Source organism: Anomaloglossus baeobatrachus, chromosome 12 (genome assembly GCF_048569485.1).
Source record: "Anomaloglossus baeobatrachus isolate aAnoBae1 chromosome 12, aAnoBae1.hap1, whole genome shotgun sequence".
Taxonomy (NCBI): domain Eukaryota; kingdom Metazoa; phylum Chordata; class Amphibia; order Anura; family Aromobatidae; genus Anomaloglossus; species Anomaloglossus baeobatrachus.
In genome coordinates, this window is record NC_134364.1 from 134,744,636 (window position 1) to 134,766,515 (window position 21,880).

The following is a 21,880-nucleotide window of genomic DNA, read 5'->3' on the forward strand; positions in this document are numbered from 1 at the left end:
CACACACACACACTGTACACACACACACACACTGTACACACACACACACACTGTACACACACACACACACTGTACACACACACACACACTGTACACACACACACACACTGTACACACACACACACACTGTACACACACACACACACTGTACACACACACACACACTGTACACACACACACACTGTACACACACACACACTGTACACACACACACACTGTACACACACACACACTGTACACACACACACACTGTACACACACACACATACACACACACACATACACACATTATACACACATACACACATTATACACACATACACACATTATACACACATACACACATATACACACATACACACATACACACACATACACACATTATACACACATACACACATTATACACACATTATACACACATTATACACACATTATACACACATTATACACACTATACACACACACATATACAGACACACACACATATACAGACACACACACTGCAGAGATTGAGTAAACTTCTCCCCTTTTTATCTGGATTTAAGTGTTTTCATATTGCCCTCCCCTCTTATTTGCCACGGGTGAGTTTAAATGAGCATGACATGCTGGAAACAAAGTGGTTTATTTACCATTTTGGAAAGGTGATAGGTTTTGGTCTGTCCATTTTTGTGTGAAATATGTCCAAGTTGCCCCCCTTTTTTTAATTTGTATTTTACTCTTCGGTGAAGTTGTCATTCCTGGGTGTGTGATATAATACATTATTCAGTCCTCCTATAATATGTCTTGTGTTCCTGTTCTGTTAGGCCTCGTCTTGGGGCCACCCTGCACAAGGTTGTGATGGCCGGAGCGCTCTACCTCCTCTTCTCCGGAATGGAAGGAGTTCTGCGCGTCACAGGAGTAAGTACAGGCTGAGTGCACGGGTAAGGTTTGGTAATGGGGGCGTCTGCCCGTCCTGCACTGATCTGCTTAGTGGTCTTTTGATGTCCTGGACTATATGGAGTAGTTTATACCCAGACTAAGCAGTTTTCTGTATATTACGATTTTTTATTGTAAAATACTCAACTATAAGTCTTTGGTAACAACAAATGTAATGAATGGACAACACCACCACGCCTCACCTGCTATAAAGGAGTGCAATTCTGTCTGGAAGGTCTGGTAATAGAAGCATTGCTGCAAGTGATAAATATGGGCTTTCTGACAGAGAAGCCGTCGCCAGGTCAGAAGGGGCCATTTTTTGCTATTTTATTCCCACTGCTCTCCTGAGTGTTTTCTGCCTTTTTAATCTGCCATGTGGATTTTGCACCTTACTGCACATGTGTATGGTCTTTAGTGAGAGGGCGGAGCTAAGAGTAATTATGTAGAGAATAGACACGCCCCCAGGGAACCCTGTGAGCCATGCCCTATTGTAAATACCATGACAATTAAAGGGAACCTGTCACCAGATTTGGGGCCTATAAGCTGCGGTCACCACCACTGAGCTCTTATATAGAGCATTCTACAATACTGTATATAAGAGCCCAGGCCGCTGTGTAGAACATAAAAATCACTTTATAATACTCACCTTAGGTGTGGTGCACACTGGTCGGATGGGTGCCTCCTCTTTCGGCCATCTTTGTCCTCCTTCTTCTGAAGCTGGGGTGCATGACGCGTCCTACATCATCCACACTCGCCGGTCCCGCGCAGGCGCACTACAATACTTTCATCTGCCCTGCTGAGGACCTCAATGCTGGCTACTGTGGATGACGTAGGACACGTCAAGCACCCAAGCTTTAGAAGGACGGCAAAGATGGCCAAAAGAGAAGGCACCGCACCCGGAGAACGGAGACATCCATCTGCACAGTACTGCCTGATTAGGTGAGTATATAAAGTGATGTTTACGTTCTACACAGCGGCCTGGGCTCTTATATACAGTATATTAGAATGCTGTATATAAGACCCGGTGGTGGTGGCTGCAGCTTATAGGCCCCAAATCTGGTGACAGGTTCCCTATAACTAAATATGTTTGTATCTCTGAAACTGTATGGCAGATTTGAAAACAAACAAAAACCTGCATACCCCGAGAATAAAAAACACTAACTGGCCACTTACCGCCTGGTAACTGATAATGTATACAGACCTGAGAAGTCTCCGGACACTTAAGGTGGGGGGAGCCAAGAATTGTGGCACACATGAGCTCTGTATGGCAAGTGTGGGGCTTCTGAAACCTCCAGACCTGTTCTACTCCTCTATTGTAGTTGTGTGGTGCATGATACCCTGGTGAGCTCAGGTAATCTGTGTTCTCCTAATATCCAGTGTAATGTGGCTGCTTTCTCATCACTACCATCTGCATGTAGCCAATAACCTGATCTCTCCGCTCCAGCATTACTTCTATACCATGGCAATCATTGCAAACCTGAGCCTGTCCTTTATTGACGCCTGCATTCTGTTCTGGATATCCTTTTAGATGCTAGTGCTCTCGCTTCTAGAATTTGTGTATTTGTTACTGAAGCTGGAGTAGGGCACAGTCCGGAGCCGTCAGACGAGGCCTCGATGGCCTCAGCTTACACTAGCCTGTTATTATAAGCCAGACCTCTGCAGGTCAGTGCTGGTGTAAGTCTGGGCTATGTAATACTGTTACACCACGGCTGCAAGAAATATGGCCCATAGTAAGAGATCAGCTCATTCTCCACCCACAGCGCTGTGCAGAAGTCTTAGGCAGGCATAGGAAAAAAATGCTGCAAATTCTGCTTTAACAATAGAGAAATGAATGGATTTAGTTTAACTAAGTATAAAGTAAATGAGCAAAAAAGCCACTGACCTCAGAATCTGGTGTGCCGGGCTCTCTGTCACCGCACCCGTATACTCGGGTATGAAGGGGTTCAGCAGGGGGAGCGCTGGTCACAGGTCTGGTGTGCCGGGCTCTGTCACCGCACCCGTATACTCGGGTATGAAGGGGTTCAGCAGGGGGAGCGCTGGTCACAGGTCTGGTGTGCCGGGCTCTCTGTCACCGCACCCGTATACTTGGGTATGAAGGGGTTCAGCAGGGGGAGCGCTGGTCACAGGTCTGGTGTGCCGGGCTCTCTGTCACCGCACCCGTATACTCGGGTATGAAGGGGTTCAGCAGGGGGAGCGCTGGTCACAGGTCTGGTGTGGATGTAGGCCTCTGCTAATGCTTCTGACTCTGTAATCCCAGGCAGGCGCTAAATAGTTCACACTTTGTCTCTTCGGTGCACCCCAGCGACTATGTTCTTTCTGCATAGCCGCGTCACTTGGCCTAGTTCCCATGTTGATGGCCACTTATGGCCGGACCTCTGTGTGTATCGGGGTCTCCGCTGTGTGTATCGGGGTCTCCGCTGTGTGTATTGGGGTCTCCGCTGTGTGTGTCGGGGTCTCCGCTGTGTGTGTCGGGGTCTCCGCTGTGTGTGTCGGGGTCTCCGCTGTGTGTGTCGGGGTCTCCGCTGTGTGTGTCCGGGGTCTCCGCTGTGTGTGTCGGGGTCTCCGCTGTGTGTGTCGGGGTCTCCGCTGTGTGTGTCGGGGTCTCCGCTGTGTGTGTCGGGGTCTCCGCTGTGTGTGTCGGGGTCTCCGCTGTGTGTGTCGGGGTCTCCGCTGTGTGTGTCGGGGTCTCCGCTGTGTGTGTCGGGGTCTCCGCTGTGTGTGTCGGGGTCTCCGCTGTGTGTGTCGGGGTCTCCGCTGTGTGTGTCGGGGTCTCCGCTGTGTGTGTCGGGGTCTCCGCTGTGTGTGTGTCGGGGTCTCCGCTGTGTGTGTGTCGGGGTCTCCGCTGTGTGTGTGTCGGGGTCTCCGCTGTGTGTGTGTCGGGGTCTCCGCTGTGTGTGTGTGTCGGGGTCTCCGCTGTGTGTGTGTCGGGGTCTCCGCTGTGTGTGTGTCGGGGTCTCCGCTGTGTGTGTGTCGGGGTCTCCGCTGTGTGTGTGTCGGGGTCTCCGCTGTGTGTGTGTCGGGGTCTCCGCTGTGTGTGTGTCGGGGTCTCTGCTGTGTGTGTGTCGGGGTCTCTGCTGTGTGTGTGTCGGGGTCTCTGCTGTGTGTGTGTCGGGGTCTCCGCTGTGTGTGTGTCGGGGTCTCCGCTGTGTGTGTGTCGGGGTCTCCGCTGTGTGTGTGTCGGGGTCTCCGCTGTGTGTGTCGGGGTCTCCGCTGTGTGTGTCGGGGTCTCCGCTGTGTGTGTCGGGGTCTCCGCTGTGTGTGTCGGGGTCTCCGCTGTGTGTGTCGGGGTCTCCGCTGTGTGTGTCGGGGTCTCCGCTGTGTGTGTCGGGGTCTCCGCTGTGTGTGTCGGGGTCTCCGCTGTGTGTGTCGGGGTCTCCGCTGTGTGTGTCGGGGTCTCCGCTGTGTGTGTGTCGGGGTCTCTGCTGTGTGTGTGTCGGGGTCTCCGCTGTGTGTGTGTCGGGGTCTCCGCTGTGTGTGTGTCGGGGTCTCCGCTGTGTGTGTGTCGGGGTCTCCGCTGTGTGTGTGTCGGGGTCTCCGCTGTGTGTGTGTCGGGGTCTCCGCTGTGTGTGTGTCGGGGTCTCCGCTGTGTGTGTGTCGGGGTCTCCGCTGTGTGTGTGTCGGGGTCTCCGCTGTGTGTGTGTCGGGGTCTCCGCTGTGTGTGTGTCGGGGTCTCCGCTGTGTGTGTGTCGGGGTCTCCGCTGTGTGTGTGTCGGGGTCTCCGCTGTGTGTGTGTCGGGGTCTCCGCTGTGTGTGTGTCGGGGTCTCCGCTGTGTGTGTGTCGGGGTCTCCGCTGTGTGTGTGTCGGGGTCTCCGCTGTGTGTGTGTCGGGGTCTCTGCTGTGTGTGTGTCGGGGTCTCTGCTGTGTGTGTGTCGGGGTCTCTGCTGTGTGTGTGTCGGGGTCTCCGCTGTGTGTGTGTCGGGGTCTCCGCTGTGTGTGTGTCGGGGTCTCCGCTGTGTGTGTGTCGGGGTCTCCGCTGTGTGTGTGTCGGGGTCTCCGCTGTGTGTGTGTCGGGGTCTCCGCTGTGTGTGTGTCGGGGTCTCCGCTGTGTGTGTGTCGGGGTCTCCGCTGTGTGTGTGTCGGGGTCTCCGCTGTGTGTGTGTCGGGGTCTCCGCTGTGTGTGTGTCGGGGTCTCCGCTGTGTGTGTGTCGGGGTCTCCGCTGTGTGTGTGTGTCGGGGTCTCCGCTGTGTGTGTGTCGGGGTCTCCGCTGTGTGTGTGTGTCGGGGTCTCCGCTGTGTGTGTGTGTCGGGGTCTCCGCTGTGTGTGTGTGTCGGGGTCTCCGCTGTGTGTGTGTGTCGGGGTCTCCGCTGTGTGTGTGTGTCGGGGTCTCCGCTGTGTGTGTGTGTCGGGGTCTCCGCTGTGTGTGTGTGTCGGGGTCTCCGCTGTGTGTGTGTGTCGGGGTCTCCGCTGTGTGTGTGTGTCGGGGTCTCCGCTGTGTGTGTGTGTCGGGGTCTCCGCTGTGTGTGTGTGTCGGGGTCTCCGCTGTGTGTGTGTGTCGGGGTCTCCGCTGTGTGTGTGTGTCGGGGTCTCCGCTGTGTGTGTGTGTCGGGGTCTCCGCTGTGTGTGTGTGTCGGGGTCTCCGCTGTGTGTGTGTGTCGGGGTCTCCGCTGTGTGTGTGTGTCGGGGTCTCCGCTGTGTGTGTGTGTCGGGGTCTCCGCTGTGTGTGTGTGTCGGGGTCTCCGCTGTGTGTGTGTGTCGGGGTCTCCGCTGTGTGTGTGTGTCGGGGTCTCCGCTGTGTGTGTGTGTCGGGGTCTCCGCTGTGTGTGTGTGTCGGGGTCTCCGCTGTGTGTGTGTGTCGGGGTCTCCGCTGTGTGTGTGTGTCGGGGTCTCCGCTGTGTGTGTGTGTCGGGGTCTCTGCTGTGTGTGTGTCGGGGTCTCTGCTGTGTGTGTGTCGGGGTCTCCGCTGTGTGTGTGTCGGGGTCTCCGCTGTGTGTGTGTCGGGGTCTCCGCTGTGTGTGTGTCGGGGTCTCCGCTGTGTGTGTGTCGGGGTCTCCGCTGTGTGTGTGTCGGGGTCTCCGCTGTGTGTGTGTCGGGGTCTCCGCTGTGTGTGTGTCGGGGTCTCCGCTGTGTGTATCATTGGCATGATGCGTTTATGGCCTTTTAAAGGGGTTGTCCAGTCTGAATCCACCACTCTGTGACTGAGAACCCAACTCCATTATACTATACAGGAATGGGGGGGGGTTTGGTTAATGCCAGATTCCCACCTATAGCAAAAACTCAGGAGCATAATAATGAAAAGGAAAAAAGTGTTTAAAGTGAAAAAGTAGTACAAAATGTATGTAAAGAAGGTGAACATCCATTCATTTTTTTTTTTTAAGGTTGTGTTAAAAACCAGGACCATACCCCAAAGAAGGGTGAGCACCGCATAGGGAGCGAGGGCACATAGGGAGCGAGGGCACATAGGGAGGGAGGGCACATAGGGAGGGAGGGCACATAGGGAGCGAGGGCACATAGGGAGGGAGGGCACATAGGCAGCGAGGGCACATAGGCAGCGAGGGCACATAGGCAGCGAGGGCACATAGGCAGCGAGGGCACATAGGCAGCGAGGGCACATAGGGAGGGGAGGGCACATAGGGAGGGGAGGGCACATAGGGAGGGAGGGCACATAGGGAGCGAGGGCACATAGGGAGCGAGGGCACATAGGGAGCGAGGGTACATAGGGAGCGAGGGTACATAGGGAGCGAGGGTACATAGGGAGGGAGGGCACATAGGGAGGGAGGGCACATAGGGAGCGAGGGCACATAGGGAGCGAGGGCACATAGGGAGCGAGGGCACATAGGGAGCGAGGGCACATAGGCAGCGAGGGCACATAGGGAGCGAGGGCACATAGAACATACTATTGTGGAGTACATATCCGACAATACATGTAAATATACAAGCATTATAAAACCTCCATATTGGAGGGCATTCACTTGAAATGCAAAAGCATTAAAGGGGTGGTTCACCCATATTTTTTGTCTAGTTCGATATTATATTGAGAAACTGTTTCTCTCAAATACCTTGTGTTGGCAATAATGCCTGTGAGAGGCGCTATTGCAGACCGCTGTTCCCCGCTCTGGTGACGTCACAGTCAAGTGTCGCAACGTCACATCCGTGCAGCCAGCTGCAGTCTTCCAGACTCACTGAGCTGTGGGCGGTGTTTCACCGCTGTCACAGCCCATCTGCTCCCTGCTCCCCCCTCCTTCCTCCCTCACAGCACAGCGCGTCGCGTCTCTTGCTTGCAGCGTTCTGCTGTGAGGGAGGAAGGAGGGGGGAGCAGATGGGCTGTGACAGCAGTGAAACACCGCCCACAGCTCAGTGAGTCAGGAAGACTGCAGCTGGCTGCACGGATGTGACGTTGCGACACTTGACTGTGACGTCACCAGAGCAAGGAACAGCGGTCTGCAATAGCGCCTCTCACAGGCATTATTGCCAACACAAGGTATTTGAGAGAAACATTGTTTCTCAATATAATATCGAACTAGACAATAAAAAATTTGGGTGAACCACCCCTTTTTAAGTCCCTATGACGGTTGCACACATACCAAAGTTATGGTGATGAGACTAGACAAACAATGTTGCGGTGGTGAAATAAGGTCAGTCACTAGATCAGGGAACCTCAGGACGGCCTAACGCACGTTTCGATGGCTCAATTGTTCCTATCTTCATCAGGGGAGAGGTGCCATTGTTCACCTTCTTTAAATAAACTATGTGACTGCAGACTGGTGAATCCTCACATTGTGTACACTGCGCTGTGAGGGATTGCTGGCATCAGAGCTGAATCTACAATCACGTGACTGAGTATGCAATATGCATGTTCCCAGCCAAAAGCTGTCGAGGGGCGCGGGCTCACTGAATACAAGTGTAAGAAGCCAGGCTGCAGCCATCCTGTCGTATTGTGGCTGCATACTCACAGCCATGTGATCGCCGCCTCTGAAACAGGTGAATCCTCACAAGCGCCCAGTGCGCACAATGTAAGGATCCATAAGGCTGTATAGAGTGACTGCAGACTTGTGTACTTAGACCGGATGACTTCTTTCATGGTGCCTGTTTCTTGGTGCGTTTTCGATAGTGGGAATAGCAGATACCCCAGACTGCTCTCAAACCTTTCCCTGAGAGATCTTGTGGGGGCTGTAATACTACCCTGGGTCTTGTTGCTGCGTATTGTCTTGCCGTGGTGTATGACCTGTGACATGAAGCATCTTCTATAACCTCGCCCTTGTAGCTGACTGTTCCTCACCCAGATTTTAGTTTCCTACGTGGCCATTTCTGCGTTTTAACCCCTTCACGACCATGGTTGGATCTTTCCGTCATGGATCGTGTCCCGGTAAGCCCCGCCCCCTGCCGCGGGCAGGTGGCGTGGATCGGCACACATATCAGCTGTTTTCAACAGCTGACATGTGTGCCTACATGTTCCGAGTGGAATCGCATTCCACCCGGAACATTAACCCTTTAGATCTCGCTGCCAACGTCTGGCAGCGAGATCTATATGCGCGCGGCCATGTTTTCTACTTACCGCCGCCCCCTCCAGACGTCACGTGAGTGATCACGTGACGTTCGTTGGTTGCCATCGTAGCACAGGGTCATGTGATGACGCCTGCTGCTACGAAGTTTCACTTTCCTTTTTCCTCGGCACGGAGCAGAGGAAAAAAGAAAGTGACTTTCTTCAGCGCTCTATTGGGAGACCCAGACAATTGGGTGTATAGCTACTGCCTCCGGAGGTCACACAAAGTATTACACTAAAAAGTGTAAGGCCCCTCCCCTTCTGGCTATACACCCCCCGTGGGATCACGGGCTTACTCAGTTTTAGCTTTGTGTGCGAAGGAGGTCATACATCCACGCATAGCTCCACATTGTATAGTCAGCAGTAGCTGCTGACTATCTCGGATGGAAGAAAAGAGGACACATATAGTGTCCCCAGCATGCTCCCTTCTCACCAGATGGTGTTGCAAGGTTGAGGTACCTATTGCTGGTACAGAGGCCGGAGCCCCACATGCTGTTTTCCTTCCACATCCCCTTGGAGGGCCCTGTGGAAGTGGGATCTGTCGGCCTCCAAGCCCTGAGGCCGGGCTCCATCCACAGACCCAGAAGAACCTGATGGATGTGGAGCACGAGTACTATCAGGGACAAGGCCCTGCATCGGTCAGGTACTCGGTGTCTCCGGCAAGCACAGCACGCTCCGGGCTTGCTGGGCGTTATAGTGCGCCGGGGACATTAGTGATGGGCTTATGTTGCTGCAGCCATGGCTGAGCGACGGGTCATGTTTAGGAACTTGCGCCGACCGCTCATACGGCGGCGGCGCTGATGTGACTTGTAGTGCGCCGGGGACTTGGCGCCGACCGCGCTTTTACGGCGGGGGCGCCTGTAACTTTAGTCCCCGGCTTCTGAGGCCTGGCACCGCTTCGTTCCCGCCCCCAGCCCTGCCAGTCAGAGGAGGGGCGGGACGCTGTACAGATCTCAGCGCAGGGAGCTGGAGTCTGCTTTGCATTCTCCAGCCCCCTCTCACTGAACACAGTGAGATGCCGGGTTCCCGCTCTTGGCTGGGGCTCGCCCACGGCCCGCCCCTCTGCACAGGACGTGGAAGAGAAGCCGGCAGCCATTATGGTTTCCACTCTGGGAGAACGGAACCAGGCACAGGTTTTTGAGCGACCTCATACTCGCGCTGGGCGGGCGATAGGCAGTACTGGTCCCACTAATACTGAAGTGGGCTTTTGAACTGTGTGCGGATATGCGATGCAGCACTGTACTGTCGCTATTCTGGGCATACTCTCCTAGATGGCTAGACAAGTGTTCAATGATTAGTCTGCAGTGTTTGTTGGCAGATTTGGCAACAGCAAAGTGCCAAGGCACAAGCTTTCATTGCCACTTCGTTTGCAGGTGCTGCAATTGGGTTTATTGTCATGCTATACATGCACTATATGTCGTTTTTCTTGGCTAATGCACCTAGTTAAACAGACAATAGCAGCAGTAAGGCAAGGCTGCCAAGGCACAGGCTCTCAATGCTGCTTGATTTGCTTGTACTGCAGTGTTTTTCTGTCATGCTTGTCTGCTATACATTTCCTGTATGTCGCTATCCTTGCCTCACGCTACTAGTTAACTAGACAACAGCAGCAGTAGAGCAGTGGTGCCAAGGCACCAGCTTGCAAGGCTGCTGCATTTGCATGTGCTGGCAGTGTTTACTGTCATGTTTGTATGCGATACATTCACTGTATGTCGCTATCCTTGTCTCATACTCCTAGATATATAGACAATAGCAGCAGAAGGCCTAATGTGCTAAGCCACAAGTTTCAATGCTGCGTGTACTACATGTGCTGAAGTGTTTACTTGTACTTCGTGCTTGAATGCTATACATTCACTGTATGTCGCTATCCTTGTCTCATACTCCTAGATATATAGACAATAGCAGCAGAAGAGCTAATGTGCCAAGCCACAAGTTTTCAATGCTGCGGGTACTACAGGTGCTGAAGTGTTTACTTGTACTTCGTGCTTGAATGCTATACATTCACTGTATGTCGCTATCCTTGTCTCAAGCTCCTGGATAAATAGACAACAGCAGCAGAAGAGCTAATGTGCCAAGCCACAAGTTTTCAATGCTGCGTGTACTACATGAGCTGAAGTGTTTATTTGTACTTCATGCTTGTATGATTATTTACTGTACGGTCGCTATCCTAGGCTATGCACTTAGATAGCTAGACAACAACAGCAGAAAAAGAAAAGGCCAATGAGGACTTTATATGTTGCTTGTACTGCATGTAATACGAGTCTAGGACCCCAGTGCGGGCAATTGCTTGACCGGGGTTTTCGGCTATATGTGGTTAAAAGAACCACCTGTGCTTCCTGTCCAGAGACAGGGACGAAATTGCAGTTTCTTTCCGCTGTTATATTGGCTGTGACTATGGCTGACATCTTACAGTCTGGCAGCCCACGCAGACCTTGGGCAATATAGTTGCAATGCCCCTGGCCACCATGATTTGAGGAGCAGCTCAAGGCTCCAGGGTGGTTTTCACGCGTCCCAGGGGGCAGGCTCCGACACGGACGTCAGTTCAAGAGGGCCTAAGCAGGCTCGCTGGGAATAGCCCTCGACTCCATCAGTGAAAGAGTCAGCTTCACAGCAGGGGAGATCTCTTTTCTAATATCGCAAGCAATTGCGTACTCGTCTGGCCCTCTGATCCTAGAGATGCAGTCCAGAAACGCAACGCTTTTCACGATAAGCGTTCTCCGACCGTATTAATGAGACACTCTCCTCCCTGATTGGACAAGCGCTAGCCCAGGTCCAAATGTGGATCTCCCGATCTCCAGGCTTGCAGCTGGATCTATAGTTGTAGTGGTGGATGGGGCTTCACGTCAAAATGCCATTGACAGATAGATAGGTTCTGGCCGCAATCTGTCTATGAAGCTATCGGCAGGTCGGTTGCTCCGGCAGTCGCAGCCGTGAAGGCACTCCAAGCTATTTCAGATAGTGTTGCGCAGAGGGACGCTGTCACCGGTACATCTCGGTCTCAGCAGCGTCTGTAATCTCGCAATCGCCGCATGGCGAACCATGCTGTTAAGGCTGTCCGAGACTCTACGAGCCGGACGGCGGTGGCATCGGCCATCTCCGTATTTTTTACGCAGAGCCTAGTGGTTAACAGATTGGATCAGATGCTTCTTCCAACAAAGTGCTTAACCAGGTGGCCTTTATCTAGTGATAGTCTGTTGGTAAGGGTTGAATGAATTCATTCAACTGTCCAAAACGACTCAAAAGGCCCAGAAGGGCATAGATTCCTAGCAGGCTCAAGTACGCCCGGGGAAGGCAGCCGGAGGAATCGCTACCAAAGCGTTTTTTTCTCATAATTTTCAGCCTTCTCACTCCGCAACCGCGGGGAGCAGACTCCCCCGCTTTAGCGACATTTACCTACCACAGGTCAAAGGCCGGTGAGAGAGAGTCAGTTTGTCTCAAACTACCTCTCCGACCGAGCCGAGGCTCTTCTGCAGGCAGGACGAGTGGTAATCCCTGTTCCTCTTCAGGAACCAGTTACGCCTTTTGCTTCGACCTGGTCGTGGTGCCAAGATAGGACGGCTCCTTCCGTCCCGTTCTGGAATTTAAACTGCTTAACAAGCACGTGACAACCAGGCGGTTCCGGAGGGAATCACTCCGCTCCGTCATTGCCTCACTGTCTCAAAGAGTTTTTCCTAACATCCATAGACATTAGGATGCTTATCTCCACGTGCCGATTGCTCCAAGGCACCGGCGTTGGCTACGGGCATAGTTCGTTTTGTAGCCCTACCCTTCGGCTGGCGACAGCCCCACGGGTTTTTCACCAAGTTCATGGCAGCAGTGGGAGCAGTCCCGCGCTCTTACGGTCACTCTGTGATCCCTTTCTTGGACAATCTACTTGTCAAGGCACTCTCTTTTAGAAGCATGCCAACACAACCTGAACATGGCGCTGGACCCTTCCCAGAGTTTCGGGGAGGTCTTTGACTTCTTCTAAGTTGAACCCAATCGCTGGCATATCTTGGCATAGAGTTTTCACACTCTCTCAGTGATAGTGAATTCCGCTGGACAAACAGCGTTCACTACAGACGAGGGTGCAGTCTCTCCTTCAAGGAGGCGCCTCATCCAGAGGCGAGCCTTTTCACGCAGTTTCATCTGCGTCCGCATCATTAGAAGATTCTTCGCTAAGGGGAAGGAAGTCGATGTTCCTACACAGTAACGCCCCCCTTTCACAGACGGTCAAAGACCGTCTTCAGAGGAGTCCACTCTTCAACTCAGTGGTCTAGAGCTCTGGGCAGTGTATCTTGCACTGCAAGCTTTCCTGCAGTGGCTGGAATGCAATCAGAACCGAATTCAGTCGGACTATCCACAGCGGTGGCGTACACATTCCGGACGTACAACACTAGGAAGCAAGTCTTCCTCAGTCGCGAGGACGTGGACGCAGGGGAATGGGACCTGCTCCCGTTTGGCTTCAAGAAATCGGTAGCCGCGGGATGAGGACGGACGTCGACATCATGGCGTCTCGGCAACTACAAGGTCTCGATTTTCATGGCGGGAGCTCTGGCGACAGGCGCCTTGGCTCAAGATTGGTCGCAGTTCCAGCTTCCGATTGCTGCCGCACTATTCTCGTCGCCCCAGACTGGCCGAGGAGGTTGTGGTACCGAGATCTGTGGCATCTCACCGTCAGTCGACTGTGAGCATTACGTCAGGGTCACAATGAGACGGGCTCGCCAGCCGCGGTTTGCCAAGATATTCCACAACTCGTGGAAGATATTCTTATCTTGGTGTTTTGCTCAGGGAGTGTATCCCTGGCCATCGGCTTTGCCTACTTTGCCTGCCCTCCTGCACTCTGGTCGGGAAAACGGTTGGTCGCTCGGCTCCCTTTAAGGGCAAGTCTCGGCACTATCCGTGTTGTTTCAGAAGCGTCTAGCACGTCTTCCTAAGGTGCGCACGTTGCTACAGGGAGTGTCATATTGTGCCCCCGTACGAGCGGCCGTTAGATCCATGGGATCTGAACGAGGTACTCGTTGCTCTCCAGAAGCCGCCTTTCGAGCCTCTGATGGGAGTTTCCCCTTTCTCGCCTGTCACAGAAAGTGGTTTTTCTAGGGCGATCACGTTTCTTCGGCGAGTGTATGAGCTGGCAGCTCTGTCATATCAGGCTCCCTTCCTGGTGTTTCACCAGGACTAGGTAGTGTTGCGCTCCATTCAGGAGTTTCTCCCTAAGGTAGTATCCGCGTTTCAGCTTAATCAGGATATATCATTACCTTCATTTTGTCCTCATCCGACTCACCGGTTTGAAACGGGTTTACATTTGTTAGATCTGGTCAGAGGACTCAGGATCTACTTTTCCCGCACGGCGCCTATGCGCCGATCTGATGCACTGTTTGTCCTTGTCGCTGGTACGCGCAAGGGATTGCAGGCTTCTAAAGCCAACATGGCTCGATGGCTCAAAGAACCAATTCTTGAAGCCTACCGTTCTGCTGAGCTTCCGGTTCCATCAGGGCTGAAGGCCCATTCAACCAGAGCCGTGGGTGTGTCCTGGGCATTACGCCACCAGGCTACGGCTCAACAGGTGTGCCAGGCAGCTACCTGGTCGAGTCTGCACATTTTCACCAAACATTATCAGGTGCATACCTATGCTTCGGCGGATGCCGGCCTAGGTAGAAGAGTACTGCAGGCGGCAGGGGCCTCCCCGTAGGGGAGCGCTGTCTTGCAGCCCTATCAAGAGGTATTTATTTACCCACCCAGGGACAGCTTTTGAACGTCCCAATTGTCTGGGTCTCCCAATAGAGCGCTGAAGAAGAAGGGAATTTTGTACTTACCGTAAATTCCTTTTCTTCTAGCTCTTATTGGGAGACCCAGCACCCGCCCTGTTGTCCTTCGGGATTCTTGGTTTGTTGCGGGTACACATGTTATTCATGTTGAACGGTTTGCAGTTCTCCGATGTTATTCGGAGTGAATTTGTTTAAACCAGTTATTGGCTTTCCTCCTTCTTGCTTTGGCACTAAAACTGAGTAAGCCCGTGATCCCACGGGGGGTGTATAGCCAGAAGGGGAGGGGCCTTACACTTTTTAGTGTAATACTTTGTGTGACCTCCGGAGGCAGTAGCTATACACCCAATTGTCTGGGTCTCCCAATAAGAGCTAGAAGAAAAGGAATTTACGGTAAGTACAAAATTCCCTTCATTTCTGCTGTTTACAGGGGTATAGCTGTGATTAGCAGATAGCGATCAGCGATCGGATTGCTGATCGCTATAGCCCCCTAGGGGGACTAGTAAAATAAAATAAAAAAAGTAAAAAAAAAGTTAAAAAATTAAAACAAAAAACCTAAAAGTTCAAATCACCCCCACTTTCCCCCCATTGAAAATTAAAGGGTTAAAAAAAAAATAAATACACATATTTGGTATCGCCGCGTTCAGAAATGCCCGATCTATCAAAATATAAAATCAATTAATCTGATTGGTAAACGGCGTAGTGGCAAAACAATTCCAAACTCCAAAATTACGTTTTTTGGTCGCCGCAAGTTTTACGCAAAATGCAATAACAGGCGATCAAAACGTAGCATCTGTGCAAAAATGCTACCATTAGAAACATCAGCTCGAGACGCAAAAAATAAGCTGTCACTGAGCCATAGATCCCAAAAAATGAGATCTCTATGGGTTTCGGAAAATGGCGCAAAACGTGCACCACTTTTATTGGACAAGCTTGTGAATTTGTTGTAACCCCTTAGATACAAGTAAACCTATACATGTTTGGTGTCTACAAACTCGCACCAACCTCAGGCATTATACCCACACATCCGTTTTATCATATAGTGAACACCGTGAATAAAAGATCCCAAAAACTATTCTGCCATCACACTTTTTTTTGCAATTTTTCCACACTTGGAATTTTTTTGCTGCTTTCCAGTACACCATATGGTAAAACCTATGGTTTCATTTAAAAGTACAACTTGTCCCGCAAAAAACAAGCCCTCATATGGCAAGATTGACGGAAAAATAATAAAGTTACGGCTCTCGGAAGAAGGGGAGCAAAAAACAAAAACGGAAAGTGCCCCGGGGCTGAAGGGGCTAATCTCCAGATGAAAATGATGATTATCATCTATTAGGTATAATTTATGGCTCATACATCCGACTAATGCTACAAAATCCCCGACTTTGCACAGCTGCAGGGATCGCTGCTTTTGTTGCGGTGTTGGATACAAAGGGCGCGCACCAGATCTGATCTAGGATTCTCTCTTGTTCATTCACTTTTATATTTATTAATTTAATAACATGCAAACTACTAACACTTGTGTTCTGGAAATCATTCTTGCTCTGCAGCGTTTCTGTCCGCTCCTGCCTAAGCCTCGTGCACAGCGCTATACCTTGTGATAGCAGAAGTATAATCCTGAATCCACCGGTCATTGGCCTCCTGCGGTGTTATACTTTATATTGTATTGTACTATCATTGCCCACTTCTATTTCTCGCTATTTATCTGTATATTTGCTCTGGTCTTGTGCATTGTGTTTTGCTTTATTGCAGATCCTCCTCCTCCCTCCATAGAGCAGGGTATTGTGTCCTCTTCTCACTCTTGTCCTCCACTCCCCATTTAGGCACAGTCTGATCTTTCCTCCCTGGCTTTCATTCCTCTGGCTTTTCTTGATACTGCCTTGTGCTGGTGGATATCCTTCCCTTGGAGGTGTTTCTTGTTTATGTATTTTCCCTCGGTTGCTTTATTATTGTTTCTTTTGCAGTTTGAGGACAGAGTTTTACACTCCCTGACACAAGTTCTGTCGCTTATCCATGTTATGTAAATAAAAGCTTATAACCTGACTTTAAATTCATCCATTGGTTTTATAAATTACTCTTTTGAAAGCTGAAACCCTCCCAAATTTGGTTTAGGTTATGAAAATAAAGTGCAAAACTGAAATATTGATCATTTAATGAACACAGGTCAGATTTTGGTAAGACAAAAGTTTTGTCGTCTTGTCATATAATGCATCCAATCCTAGTTTACATCCTCACCGGTGCTCACTAAATGATCGGTTAATTAGTGGGTGTGTATAAAAAGAAACCCAGCACCCTAGAGCTTCACTTGAACTGCAACTTGACCTCTGACAACATGCCAAAAATCCACCCTGCGACCAAAGCCTTGATTATCAAGAGGCTGAAGACCAGATCCACTGCAGAGGTGGCTGCACTTTTAATGTGTCTCAGCGTCAAGTAAAAAGAATTAAAAAAAGATTTGATGAGACTGGAGATGTATTCGACAAGCCCAGATCCGGCATACCCCGCAAGACAACTGCTCAGGAGGAACGTTTGTTGGTTAGAAAATTCAAAGCCAGACCCTCTTCCACTGCAGCAGAGCTCCAACAGGCCCGGTCACCTCAAGTCCCTGTGTCAACTAGAACGGTTTGTAGAATTCTGTCTCGAAATGGCCTCCAAGGTCGAATCAGTGCCCAGAAGCCAGCACTAAACAAAAGGCAATTAAAAAACTGTGTGGCATTTGCCAAGTCCCATAGCCTGCTAAACAGATGGACGCTGGAAAAGTGGCAAAAGGTGGATTTCTCTGATGAATCTTCAGTTGAATTACACCACAGCCGCTGCAAATACTGCAGGAGACCTACTGGAGCCCGTATGGATCCAGAAAACAGTTAAAGGGGTGGTTCACCCATATTTTTTGTCTAGATCGATATTATATTGAGAAACAATGTTTCTCTCAAATACCTTGTGTTGGCAATAGTGCCTGTGAGAGGCGCTAATGCAGACCGCTGCTCCCCGTCCAGTGATGTACCCGTCCAATGCTGCCACGTCACATCCGTGCAGCCGGCTACAGTCTTCCAGACTCTGAGCGGTGCTTCACTGCTGTCACAGCCCGTCTGCTCCCTGCTCCTCCCTCCTAGCACAGCACGGCGCGTCTCCTGCTCCCCCCTCCCTCCTCGCAGAACGCTGCAAGCAAGAGACGTGCTAGGAGGGAGGAGGAGCAGGGAGCAGATGGGCTCAGACTGTAGCCAGCTGCACGGATGTGACGAGGCAGCAGTGGACGGGTACGTTACTGGACGGGGAGCAGCGGTCTGCAATAGCGCCTCTCACAGGCACTATTGACAACACAAGGTATTTGAGAGAAACATTGTTTCTCAATATAATATCGATCTAGACAATAAAAAATATGGGTGAACCACCCCTTTAAGTTTGGTGGTGGAAAGATCATGGTCTGGGGTTACATTCAGTATGGGGGTGTGTGAAACATTTGCAAGGTGGAAGCAATATCAATAGCCTAAAATATCAAGAAGTATTAGCTACCTCTTATATTCCCAATCGTAAAAGGGGTCAAATTCTGCAGCAGGATGGTGCTCCATCCCCTACATCCACCTCTACAACAAAGGTCCTCCTGGCAAAGAAGATCAAGGTGCTCAAGGACTGGCCAGCCCAGTCACCAGACATGAACATCATTGAACATGATTGGGGTAGGATGAAAGAGGAAGCTTGGAAGACAAAACCAAAGAATCTAGATGACCTCTGGGAGGCATGTAAGACTGTATTCTTTACTATTCCTGATGACTTCATGAATAAATTGTATGAATCATTGTTGAGCTGCATGGATGCAGTCCTTCAAGCTCATGGAAGTCACACAAATTATTACATATGGCTCTAATAGCACCACAACTTCATTCACCAATGTTATGCAACATATCTTTGTATTAGAAGTTAATTATTTGTTTGAATTTCACATTACTTTCTGTGGGCGACAAAACTTTTGTCTTGCCAAAATCTGACCTTTCTGGGTTCATTAAATGATCAATATTTCAGTTTTGCACTTTATTTTCATAACCTAAACCGAATTTGGGAGGGTTTCAGCTTCACAAGAGTAATTTATGAAACCAATGGATGAATTTAAAGTCAGGTTATAAGCTTTTACTTACATAACATGGAGAAGCGACAGAACCTCTGTCAGGGAGTGTATATAAAGCATGGATGAAAGTCGCCTCTCACACTGCGATCAGATTGTTATACTTTTTTTTTTTTTTTTTACTTTTAGATTTGATTTTTATTCCGGAAAATAATGCAAGTGTGTAACAGAAATCTAGCCAATGTCTAAAAGAAATGTCTTTTTGCACAGAGCAACCAATCACAACACAGGTTTCATTAATCAAAAAAAGAACAGGGAAAGAAAGCTGTGCAGTGATTGGCTGCGTTGCACAATAGACAGGTTACATTTGGGGTCACATGAGGCGGAGTGTGGTGTGGAGGCCCGAACTAACCGTCCAAACACACTTCTGCTCATTACTGGTGTATGCGAATTGTGCTCAATATTAAGTGAAATAAGTGTGAGTCAAGCTGATGCCCTTACAGTTCCCACATAGTAAGATGTCCTCACACAGCCCTTCATAATAATGTCCTCTAAAATGTCTAAAATGCCCCCATAGCCTCACTACATAGTATTACATCCTCACACAGCACCCTGTGCAGAATGTCCCCCCCTACCCCTTTTCGCCTGCGAAATGATGAAATGAAGCCCCCCTTCCCTAATACACCTTTTCACGTGCGAAATGATGCCCCCCTACCCAAGCACACTGTGACACCCCGCCCACCCCCGGAACACACTGTGATCACCCCCCCCCCCCCCCCCCCGAGCACACTCTGTAAAATGCCCCCCCGGAGCACTACCCCCCCCCCCCCCCCCCCCCCCCCCGGAGCACACTCTGTGACAACCCCCAGCCCCCCCCCCGCACCCCTCCCGGCATGTGTGTGACTGCAGGGATGAACCTGCAGGTATGCAGTACACATCCTGCTGATGGGACCCCGAAAAACCCGCGAATGAGGGTCCCACATTGTGTAGGTGTTATGTAGTCCTGTAGAGTAGGACTGCGCGCAGCAGATGTGGGATGTGCCGCTGCTGGTGTAGATCCACCGTCGGTCCCCGTCTGACTTGCCTGTGTGCAGGGGACCCGCATCTCCTGATACAAAGTCCGAATCTGTACAAGTGTGCTTTACTATCTGGAATGTTTGTGAATTTCCTTAACCCCCGACACATCTTCATAAGCCTGACCCAGACCATGAAGCTGCTGACGCTGCGGAGGAACGTGGTGAAGCTCTCGCTGTACAGACACTTCACCAACACCCTGATCCTGGCCGTTGTAGGTGAGTGACGCAGCCTCGTTCGGGGGAGAAGACGCAGTCACTTCCCCACCTTTCCTATTCTGCACTGGTTACAGGTTATCTGCTCAAGTTTTACATGTTGTAAGATCATTTAGGCATGGTCATCAATATCAGATGAGTGGGCGTCCAATACCCGGCACCTCCACCGATTGGCTGCAGATGTATATACACTGAAGCTGCACAGCACCGTTCTGATCAGTGTGTGGCCACCGCTGCGGAGTGCTGCGCATCAGCCTCTAATTGTGTCAGTAGGAGTTGATGTGCAGTACCCGACAGCGGGGTGTAATCCGGGTGATGGAGCGGGGGATGTAGTCCCGGGTGATGGAGCGGGGGGGTGTAGTCCGGGTGATGGAGCGGGGGGGTGTAGTCCCGGGTGATGGAGCGGGGGGGTGTAATCCGGGTGATGGAGCGGGGGGTGTAGTCCCGGGTGATGGAGCGGGGGGTGTAGTCCCGGGTGATGGAGCCGGGGGGGTGTAGTCCAGGTGATTGGGCGGGGGGGTGTAGTCCGGGTGATTGGGCGGGGGAGTGTAGTCCGGGTGATGGAGCGGGCGGGTGTACTCCGGGTGATGGAGCGGGGGGTGTAGTCTCGGGTGATGGAGCGGGGGGTGTAGTCCCGGGTGATGGAGCCGGGGGGTGTAGTCCCGGGTGATGGAGCCGGGGGGTGTAGTCCCGGGTGATGGAGCCGGGGGGTGTAGTCCGGGTGATTGGGCGGGGCGGGTGTAGTCCGGGTGATTGGGCGGTGGGGTGTAGTCTGGGTGATGGGGCGGTGGGGTGTAGTCCCGGGTGATTGAGCCGGGGGGGGTGTAGTCCGGGTGATTGGGCGGGCGGGTGTAGTCCGGGTGATTGGGCGGGGGGGTGTAGTCCGGGTGATGGAGCAGGCGGGTGTAGTCCGGGTGATGGAGCGGGGGGTGTAGTCCCGGGTGATGGAGCGGGGGGGTGTAGTCCCGGGTGATGGAGCGGGGGGGGGTGTAGTCCCGGGTGATGGAGCGGGGGGGTGTAGTCCGGGTGATGGAGCGGGCGGGTGTAGTCCGGGTGATGGAGCGGGGGGGTGTAGTCCCGGGTGATGGAGCGGGGGGGTGTAGTCCCGGGTGATGGAGCGGGCGGGTGTAGTCCGGGTGATGGAGCGGGGGGTGTAGTCCCGGGTGATGGAGCGGGGGGGGTGTAGTCCCGGGTGATGGAGCGGGGGGGTGTAGTCCCGGGTGATGGAGCCGGGGGGGTGTAGTCCCGGGTGATGGAGCCGGGGGGGTGTAGTCCAGGTGATTGGGCGGGGGGTGTAGTCCGGGTGATTGGGCGGGGGAGTGTAGTCCGGGTGATTGGGCGGGGGAGTGTAGTCCGGGTGATGGAGCGGGCGGGTGTAGTCCCGGGTGATGGAGCCGGCGGGTGTAGTCCCGGGTGATGGAGCCGGGGGGGTGTAGTCCGGGTGATTGGGCGGGCGGGTGTAGTCCGGGTGATGGAGCGGGCGGGTGTAGTCCCGGGTGATGGAGCCGGCGGGTGTAGTCCTGGGTGATGGAGCCGGGGGGGGTGTAGTCCGGGTGATTGGGCGGGCGGGTGTAGTCCGGGTGACTGGGCGGGGGGGTGTAGTGCGGGTGTAGTCCGGGTGATGGAGCGGGCGGGTGTAGTCCGGGTGATGGAGCGGGCGGGTGTAGTCCGGGTGATGGAGCGGGGGGGTGTAGTCCCGGGTGATGGAGCGGGGAGGTGTAGTCCCGGGTGATGGAGCGGGGAGGTGTAGTCCCGGGTGATGGAGTGGGGGGGTGTAGTCCCGGGTGATGGAGCGGGGGGTGTAGTCCCGGGTGATGGAGCGGGGGGGTGTAGTCCCGGGTGATGGAGCGGGGGGGTGTAGTCCGGGTGATGGAGCGGGCGGGTGTAGTCCGGGTGATGGAGCGGGGGGGTGTAGTCCCGGGTGATGGAGCGGGGGGGTGTAGTCCGGGTGATGGAGCGGGGGGGTGTAGTCCCGGGTGATGGAGCGGGGGGGTGTAGTCCCGGGTGATGGAGCGGGGGGGTGTAGTCCGGGTGATGGAGCGGGCGGGTGTAGTCCGGGTGATGGAGCGGGGGGGTGTAGTCCCGGGTGATGGAGCGGGGGGGTGTAGTCCCGGGTGATGGAGCGGGGGGGTGTAGTCCCGGGTGATGGAGCGGGGGGGTGTAGTCCCGGGTGATGGAGCGGGGGGGTGTAGTCCCGGGTGATGGAGCGGGGCGTTTCTCTCTGCACACGGTTTACTGTGACAGTTCAGCATTTAAAGGGAACCTGTCACCAGTTGTTTATACTACTCACCTAACGATCGGTGCAGAGCAGACTGGTCAGATGGGCGTCTGTTCTCCGGGTCTCGTGCCTTCTCTTTCGGCCATCTTTGTCCTCCTTCTGAAGCTTGTGTA

The 21,880-nt window shown here is 52.6% G+C and overlaps 1 protein-coding gene across 1 annotated transcript in view; it reads left to right on the top strand.

Annotated features, from left to right (window-relative positions):
* The window catches only part of TMEM87A (transmembrane protein 87A), a 141,767-nt gene that overhangs the window by 38,301 nt on the left and 81,586 nt on the right, over positions 1-21,880 (top strand). The window contains 3 exon segments of the mRNA XM_075331210.1: positions 806-899; positions 2,362-2,433; positions 19,384-19,492. Coding sequence (XP_075187325.1) covers positions 806-899; positions 2,362-2,433; positions 19,384-19,492 — 275 coding nt within the window.